The sequence below is a fragment of the Fopius arisanus genome, unplaced genomic scaffold (assembly GCF_000806365.1).
Source record: "Fopius arisanus strain USDA-PBARC FA_bdor unplaced genomic scaffold, ASM80636v1 scaffold00001, whole genome shotgun sequence".
NCBI lineage: Eukaryota > Metazoa > Arthropoda > Insecta > Hymenoptera > Braconidae > Fopius > Fopius arisanus.
The window spans coordinates 1025125-1034325 of record NW_011887740.1 but is presented as its reverse complement, the minus strand read 5'-3'; the positions used below and the strand labels follow the sequence as shown (position 1 = coordinate 1034325).

Genomic DNA, 9201 nt, shown 5'->3' with positions numbered 1-9201 from the left:
TCTACAAAAAATCCCCTCGTCGAAATTTTCCAGCTTTCATTCTCGCAGGGATATCGACAGAATAGTTTCAATGAAAATTGTGACACTCACCCATTGCTCTGACAGGATTCTCCCACTCTGCTCAGCTGTGTTCACATAACACGAGTGTTGTCAACAGTATTCCATTAATTTCTCACTCACTGACACATGTTTTGTTCGGATATAGCCACGAGTTTCACACGCATCCGATAGCCAAGACGAAAACGAAAAATAAGAGAACAATCGCGTGCTATCCACAGTTTCCCAGAACTCCGCGTATTCCTCAACTCCCAAACAAAAGCGCAACCCCAAAGTGAGATTATTTTATTACCTCGGAATGCCTTGTTAATCCGAAACAATTGAACAGGAATAACGGATCAAAACAAAATGAAACTGTCAGTCAAATGGATAAATCGAAGTGTCTGTTCCATTGAATTTTCACATTGAACCGTTGAGACGACGCGAAGACATTTTTATTTGAAAGAAGACTGGCAGCACCGGCATGACGAACGTCTAGAGTCCCTCCTTCTGATAGGCCTGTCATCGCCGATTTATCCTGACGATTAGTGATTTGTGTTGAATTGGTTGAGAGTTTGAAGATACATCTTGAGGAGTTATGGATGAAATTATCGAGGACAGATTAATCAATAATGCAATTTGTGAAGAAACAACACGACAATGGGTCACCTCAGGGCGACTCGTGTCCCCCTGGCAGGATGGAAACAATAACAATGCCAAGAGACGGCTCAGGCGACGGTAAATAAATTTTTCTCTCGTCATTCTTTCATTTATTATAATCATGCTCATCTTCTATTTGTGATAATGTTTTTTCTAGGTATTTTGACAGAAAAGTTTTTTTTGAAGATTATTTAAAAAATCTCTCAACAAGAGACTGCAAAAATTATTGATAAGTTTAAATTATTTTCGAATAATTAATCTTTTACTAATTACAAAATGAATTTTCCAAAATTGTTATAAATTTCTAGATGTTTATAATCTTATTAAATATCGATTCCACGTAAAAAAAAGATTTTAAAGGAGGCGAATATAAAAAAAACCATTTATTTAACATTTTTATTAACCAAGTTTCAAATTAATTATTCGTTGTATTAATTATTTATGTAAGTGTTAATGAGGAATAAAAAAGCTCAGTCGATTACGAAACGAAATTTATCTAAAAATCGAGTGATTCAACGTGGAAAAAACGTTGAGAGATTTTTTGCATGGCATCCACCGGAAAAAGCCGTCTCGAATGTTCACCAGAATAATCGCCCAATCCGAAAAAATGTTGTATTCCACTAGTTTACGACGATTTGACGGCGCTAACTCTTCCTTACACATTTGCATGCATCATTTTACCGGCAGAATTGTTATTATATTGCTGCAAGTGGAGTGCGATAAGCCCTGCCGAGTAATTCCGACTCGATAATATAGTAGTTTGAACTTGACTTTGACTACATGTGGATTGTGGTATTGAAAGGAACTCATGGATGATTGTCAAGGAATTATCCAGGAAATGCAGGATTTGTTTGCTTGTTGCAGGCTCAGTTTCAATGCAGACAGGATGGCCAATACGAATCGTCAGGTGAACGGTTATGAGGACGATAACGATGATGAGACTAAGAGTGAATTAAAAACAGGTAATTCTGAGAGATCGTTTCAATCCGTTTTTTTTTTCAATTGTCATCATTACTTTCGCTTTTTCTATCTACTTTACTCTTTTTTATTGCAGCAGAAATTACAACATGGGACGATGAGACGAATAATTCAGACAGTGACGTGAGGTCTAAGTAAATGCATTTTTTGTTTCTTTGATTATAAGAATTAAATCATTTCTTGTGACTCTTTCTGTCAAAGAAATGTGTTGTTTAGCAGAAATTTATTACATTTTGTATTATTTATTTATCATCAGGAGACGAATGTTTAAGTATTTTGAATTTTCAAAGTATTGAGTGGAAATAATTTAATTTAATGAATGGTAAAGTATCACGGAATGTCAGAAGAATGTCAAGATATTGAATATTCAATGACTGACTCATAAGTAATTTTTTAGTGTTGTACTAGACTCTTTCTGTAATACTTTTTTCTTGAAGAAAAAATTAAAGTATACGACTCTAGAGAAATCGCGATGGTTCTCTTAAAGTTATCGAATTAGGTAATAATTTAATTGATTAAGCGATTATTTTATCGAAGGTGCGACGAAGCGTTCAGCGAGGGATCGACTACTTCATCAGCGTACAAAGACGGGGATAATAACACTGAAGTTGAACTTCGAGTGCGAGTCCGCCGATTTGACGAGGAAAATGCAGTTCTTCGAGATGAGTTGGTTCGAACCGAGGAATTGGCCAATGAGTACCAGCGACAGTTACACCTGTTCCAACAGAGATTGTAATTAATAATCGATGGATAACATCATTACCTGCTTATTTACAACTGCACTTAGAACTTTTTTTTGAATTCCGTTTGATTTTTTAATTTACGGAGGTTCTATACCCCTTCGATTAAAATTCACGTTTTTTCATTTTTTTCTGGAAAATTTACGGTGGGATTTCCCTTTGATTGAACATCCTTAATTATTCCTAATTATTTTTTTCGGAATTGTTTATGATTTTTTATCAAGTACAGAACCAGTGCAATTTCAAAAGATTTCGTAACTGTAAATTAAAAATTCCGAATTTCGAAAATGAGAATCGGCCAAGTTAATTTCCATTATTATTTCAGTTTGTCTCATAATTTTTATAGATTGTGGATTGAAAACAATTCATCAATAATTTTATTCAACCTCTCTTTTTTCGAGACAATCTGTTTAATTTTTTGTGATTGAGAGAAAGAAACTATTGGAATCTGCGAGAACAAGTGGTTTCGACAAGAAATACCGTTAGATTCATTTTCCAAGAATTCATCTCGACAAGAAGCTCACAAGATAATCACAAGATAAAAAACACGATTAGCATAAAATATTCGACTTTACTGGGAATTTTCCAGGGATCAAATGCGAGAGAGATGCGACCAATTATTGAAGGAAAATGACGAGCAGAAGGAGAAGATAAATATGGTGGAGGCGCAAGAAAGGCGATGTCAAGTGGCACTGCAGAAAATGGATAAAGAGCGTAATGCACTTCTTGAAAAACTTGAGATCGATGTGCGTGAATATTTCTATATCGCTATCTATTTATTTCAATATGCAAGTCGATTATTGTCTTGCAGAAAGAAACTTTCAATCGCAGCCTCGACGAGTTGAATCGAGATAAACTCTACTGTAATAAGAGACTGTCAGTGTGTGAGTCTAAATTAGAGGAGAAGGAGATTCTATGTGTGACCCTGCAGCATAATCTTGATGAGATTAAGGACTCCATTGCCAGTTTGGAGGACGACTATGAGAAGAGGATTCGCGTAAGCCACAATATTACATCAATTTTTTTATGGACATTTTTCTTTCCAAAGTCAAAAGAACCAAATTATCTGCAGGATTTTTTCGAAGGAAAGGAAAAGATGCAAAAATTGAATCGATTTCTTCAACACCTGAACAAAATTTTATCGGAAACGTTTTGTAGATATATTTTCTGTTTATTTTTCAGTATATGCAGGACAAGAGTGACGACTTGACGAGTGAGAACATCGAGCTGAAGATGAGGCTGTTGAACCTCGACTGCCCACCCTCTCTGGACCAAGAGGTAACTTATCCCACTCAAAAATAGACTCAATGGAGATAATAAAAAATTTATACACTCCCAGGTTTGCCTGACTTCGACGAGGTATTTGAATTCCAGTGACGATAATCTGAAGTATCAAACTGACCAAAAAGTGCAACTGGAGGAGTCGTTGTACGCAGAGTTGAAGGCCTCAGTGGGTTAATCGTGATAATTTAACGAGTTGATACTTCCAATGAAGTCGAGAATGCATTTGTCTTTTATTTTCTAGGGGTTTTCCTTCTACGACATGAAGTGTGAATCGAAAATTCAAGAGTTGGAGTTCGAAGCAGATTGGTGCAACAGTGAAATCAGGGAGGCTGCGAGACAAATGGACAAGTATGAAAGATTTTTTTTTGTTTCGATATTCTATGTTAAAGAATTTCCTGAAGTTCTGTGCTCGGAAAATTCTAGAATCATCAGTTATATGAGGAAAACTCGACTAAGTTGTTTATAGAGTTTTAAATCATTTTGTAAATTCAACAAAATTGAGGAAAATTAATTTCCAGAATCATCGACTTGATAAGGAAAACTAAGAGATGTGACCTTCCAGGGAAATCCCCTCAGTCTCCGAATAATTCAGACCTGGAGATCTCGCCAATTCTCCAGATATTTGAAAGAATAAAGCAGCTGTCCTACGAGGTGAGCCCAAAAAAAAATTGTCTCCACGATGTCCAGTGATCCACGTCACAGATAAAAACTACTTTATTGTTATGATAATACTGCCAGCTCTCCGTGCATCATTCAGTTTCTTTCCAGGTGTCAGAAGCACTGAGGAAGCCATCAACGACCAATTCAAGTTCACAGGTCTCAGCCGATCCTCAAATTACCAGTGAATACTTCAAGGAGTTTTCCATCCGCACATTCAACGACTTCTTGCATTCGCCGTGAGTAATTCATTCACAAATTTTTGTAACAAAGCTGGAAAGTAACATATATCGAATACAATATTTTTTTAATTATCGATTTATCGGAAAAACTATTGATTTTAAAAGGAAATATTAAGAGGAATTTTTCCTTGATAATTGAATAAGCTACGAAAAAGTCTTCTATCATTTCTCCATGGAAATGCCTATCTTTTAGATAAATCGATATGAGAAAAAAATTAAAAACTCGATTTGTATGAATTTGCAACTGATTTCTCTGAAATTAATGACATTATTGCGGGTAATTGGCAATGATGATTAATTAATGAAGTGAGCATTCAGATGATGAACGAATATCTATATTGTATCAAAAATAGAGACAGGTTGTGCCAATCTCAGTTGCAAGGCCATGTGAGTTACGCGACGTATAAATAGAGACTTCGCTGTCCTTCGAGAATTGCCGGGTTATACCGAGTCATAAGGCTGACACAATTTTCGGGAAAAATCACCAGAACTTTCCATTATTCCTCCTTCATGCATTCGCTCAGTGGAATCGTAAAGAGCAACGGAGACAAACAAGTTTACTCTTTCCCGATTCTCGGTAGAATTTGTTAGAATAAAATATAAACATCATACCTTTTCAAATCAATTGAATCTGTTTGCAAAACCCCTAGAGCTATACTTTCCATTAAAGAATGATTATTACCAATTAAATCAGGACGAAACGTTTAAAATGATCGATATATCTTGAAAACTGTCGATGTATGGAAAAACATTAAATTAATTTTTGATGCTGATTCAATTTTCAATAAAAAAAAATCCTTCAATGTCTCTTAGAATAATTACTTTTATTGATAAATCGGTATTTGGTGAACAAAGTTACTAGAATCTTATTTTTCAATTGAATTTTTTCATACGTGACAAGATAACCGAGCAGAATGATAAAGGAATATCATTTATTTAATATTCTATACAAACATTAGGATTTTTCCGTTCTCGTGAGTATTCCACAATAGGATGTTTTGCCTTCAAAATACGATATATCAGAAAAAAATCCCACTGATGTTCGTGTTTCGTTTCGTATGCGATCTCTCCTCGACTCGACAACAATAAAATAACTAATGAAGCCATAATCAGTCAGCTAAACAAATAGATTTTTATGATGCGATTATTTAGGAATTCTCTGCACATAATTCTCAATTCTATATTTCTAAGTTATCCGCTATCTCGAAACCTATCAATTTATGATGGAAACATTGGAGTACTTTTTTGTAGCTGATTAAATTACCAACAAAAAAGATCTCTTGATATTTTTTTTTTTAATCAATACTTTTCTTGATCAACCGATATTTAATGAAGTTGGAAAATCGGAATTATCTGCTGTTACAATTATGATCTGAATTCCATTGAGCATTTCAATGATTCTAAAAAAAAATGACTCGTGCAGCTTCCCTGCAATCCGAGGAGATAAAAACCCATCAATCCATAATGGCAAATGAACCTCAGGAATTTCATTTCACGTCAAAGTGGTTATCCTCGACTATGACCCTGATGCTCCAATCTGTTCCATACCTCTTCGCGCCCCTCGTAATTGGGTTAATATCAATGTTAACCAGATGTGGACACAACTATTCAACACTGTCCCAACGATCTAACAACTCTAATGCGTCTAACAAACGTCTCCACGACTAAAAAAAAATTGTAAAAAATAAAAATGATGACAAAAGCATTATAATTCCTCCCGTTAATCGATCGTAAATTTGTCAGAAAAATGAGAAAAAAAGGGTGAATGTAGAAGGAAAGGGTGTATAACATCCCTAATTTCTAAAAAGACCGGAGAGACTAGCTAATACTAAAGATGTTGGATGGTAGAGTCATAGGTTCCGCTATGAGCCCAAATTAAAGTAAATTTCATCATGGTGTGCCGAAAAGTGACTTTCCCGCACATTGCGAAGAAAAATATCGCAACTCGTGCAGAAAGGTGTTTCTGGCACGTGGGATTATACCACTCGCCTTCGGCTTGTCCTGTAAATCTCCCACACTCCAAAAATCACTTTTCCGCACTTGTTACGAAATATACTTTTTCTGTGAGTGTAAAAAAATGATATCTACCGAAAATGGTTAAATATCCTTAAACAATTGGCTTCCTTGATTGTCCGTTCCGCTCTTACCATAATTTCGCTGTCTGTCGTTCACCTTGACAATTTGATCTGTCTCGGTCATGCCGTCGAGACAGTCTCGGGAATGGTAACACCTCCTGCGAAACTCGTTCACATATTTTTTTCATTACTCATTTCTTCATGTTCCAGTCGCTGCATTAATCCTCATCCACTCTACCTTTTCCGTCTTATTTGAAATCTCTTTTTGTTCTTAATCCCCCCACCCAGATCTGAAACACCAGTTATCTTGCGCTCATTCAGCGAGGGAATGGGAGAACATTGTCAAACCGGTGGAGGAAGAGTTGCTAGTTGCACGCGCCTCCAAGCAAATCAAAATTAACAAAATTCACAAACTAAAATTAAACTGGTGATTCGGATATATAAACTTGTGCTGATAATCTTCAATTCATATCAATCACCGACTGATTGTTAATGTGAGTACTTCCGAGACAGATATTAACTTGCCAACTGCAAACCCCGCTTCCTGATTGAACGTTCCACCGGGCAATTTGTTTATACAATTAACTCTCAAGGCCTCTGAACACCGACAAACTTGAAATTCCTTCTCCACACGGCTCTCACTGCATGTTTCGTACAAACATTTTTCTGGAAAATTCTTATGCAGATGAAAGATTTATTAAAAATTGGAAACAACCGTCTAGGGGCTGAGATAGCTCGTAATATGTAGTGAAAATTTTCGTTGACACATCAAATTATGTGTAAACTTTGATTAGAATGGCGGAGTATTAACGACGGGTTTGAGATATTTATGGATGTCATCACGTTTGCGGAAATCAACAATCGCTTTTTTATGGAGATGGCAATTTTTTTATAACAGGAGGAACGAGATTAAAGAGTTGGAAAATTTGTGAATTAACTGATTTCTTGGGAGTTGGATGCTGTTACAGAGGCTGAATGTATTTATAAAAAATCTAGCGCCATTCAAGTGAACTTCTGAGAATTTATGTGAAAAAGTTATAACAATACGACAAAAATTCGCGTTGCCAGTAAAATTTCAATTTCAAAAAATTTGCACAATTTCTTCTATAAATTACATTAAAAATCCATTAAAAAAAATGTTGAATAAAATGTTTAAAAAAGTCATACTAGTCTCTTGATACCGATTTTATAAAATTTGTTAGACAACGCACAATCAATTATTGTCATGTGCGAATTTTGGAAGCTTTTCGTAAAACATGAAAAAAATCCTAGATAACTTGGCAATTTTTTAGCAAAGATTTAACAGAACTCTGTCCAGCTCTGATTCCCCCAAATATCCAAGAAAACAATTTTCCCACGCACCGTTGATCCTCAATGCGAATTTATTTATCTTCTCCAGGATCAAGGTATGCCTCCCAGTGGAAATAAATACACCGAATGTATTTCTGACGTGTAAAGCGACCGAGATCAAGGATAAAGTTGAGTTGGTTGACGTTGGCCAGTTGGATAGAGATATTAAAAATAATGTGACAAATATCGAGGACCTAGGGTCAACGAACGGGTTTGGTTCAATGTCTGCAGTAGCATCTGCCCGGCACGAGGACATACCGTCATTTTTTCACGAGAAGATTGCACCAAAAATAAATTCATGCACTGTGGAAGGTAGCGCTATTACATTGGGTCAGGCAAATTCAATCCAGTGGGAAAGTGGACAATTGGCATTGGCTTCAGTATTGAAAAAACCATTGCAAGAGCAAGGTGAGGGCATCGATAAATCTGAGATGTCAACGGGCCAAAAAACCCCGAGGAGAAAGATATCGGTGTTTCATCGCTCCTTCGACATTGACACAGTATTCGAGGTCCAGGACGGTGGAGGTGTTGCTGAGTCTCACAAACTAAGTGAGAGAAACGATACCACCATTAATAATCAAATAGACAATTGTCCTCCACGGAATTCAAAAAGTGATGATAATGATAATGATAATGAGGGGCGCGTTGAGGCTATCACTGGATATCGAACAGCTGATATCAGTCAATCGTCGGACTCGTCGGCATGTTCTCCAGGAAAATTGGAGAGCTCGAGGGAGGAGGACATCAAGAAAGTTGGGAACAAGTTCTTGGGGAATGGGGATATCATTTTAGCCCCTCCTAGATTGTTTTTATTGGGGGCGGGGGGTCTGAATGCACCTGGGGTTAATGGGTCTGATAGGGATACGGGGGAGTGCGCAATTGCTGGGGGGGAGGGCAATGGATGCGGAGAAATTACTGGGGATGTGAAGACAGTTACACGCGTGATGTCGAGTGGCGAGGACAGCTCTGATTCAGAGTCCGATTCTACGGAGACTGATCGGACTTTTCATGGAGTTGACAGGGGGGGCTGGGGGGACAGGGGGTACAGGGGAAGTGAGAACATCATTGGCTTCAAAACACCGAGGGATAAAAAAGATGAGGTATTTCAGTTCTTTTTATTGATAGGACATTTTTATTTTTATATTTTAGTGAAGTGAAGTGTTTTACGAGTCAATCTGC

General features: G+C 36.7%; 2 protein-coding genes across 3 annotated transcripts in view; one reads left to right on the top strand and one right to left on the bottom strand.

Moving 5' to 3' along the window:
- Nipsnap (protein nipsnap) overlaps positions 1 to 174 on the bottom strand; it is a 29519-nt gene extending 29345 nt beyond the window's left edge. The window contains exon 1 of the mRNA XM_011305545.1: positions 91 to 174. The gene's annotated coding sequence lies outside the window, so the exon portion shown is untranslated. The remainder of the gene's footprint in view (positions 1 to 90) is intronic.
- A 453-nt stretch (positions 175 to 627) lies between these two features.
- The window catches only part of LOC105267113 (uncharacterized), a 13720-nt gene continuing 5146 nt past the window's right edge, over positions 628 to 9201 (top strand). The window contains exons 1-12 of one of the 2 annotated variants that reach the window (XM_011305868.1): positions 628 to 774; positions 1561 to 1658; positions 1754 to 1808; positions 2212 to 2406; positions 3004 to 3160; positions 3226 to 3411; positions 3597 to 3692; positions 3754 to 3864; positions 3940 to 4046; positions 4217 to 4349; positions 4467 to 4594; positions 8072 to 9122. In XM_011305868.1, coding sequence (XP_011304170.1) covers positions 635 to 774; positions 1561 to 1658; positions 1754 to 1808; positions 2212 to 2406; positions 3004 to 3160; positions 3226 to 3411; positions 3597 to 3692; positions 3754 to 3864; positions 3940 to 4046; positions 4217 to 4349; positions 4467 to 4594; positions 8072 to 9122 — 2457 coding nt within the window. In that variant the 5' untranslated portion in view covers positions 628 to 634. Of the gene's footprint in view, positions 775 to 1560; positions 1659 to 1750; positions 1809 to 2211; positions 2407 to 3003; positions 3161 to 3225; positions 3412 to 3596; positions 3693 to 3753; positions 3865 to 3939; positions 4047 to 4216; positions 4350 to 4466; positions 4595 to 8071; positions 9123 to 9201 lie in introns of both variants that reach the window. The other variant, XM_011305786.1, reaches the window with a different exon arrangement.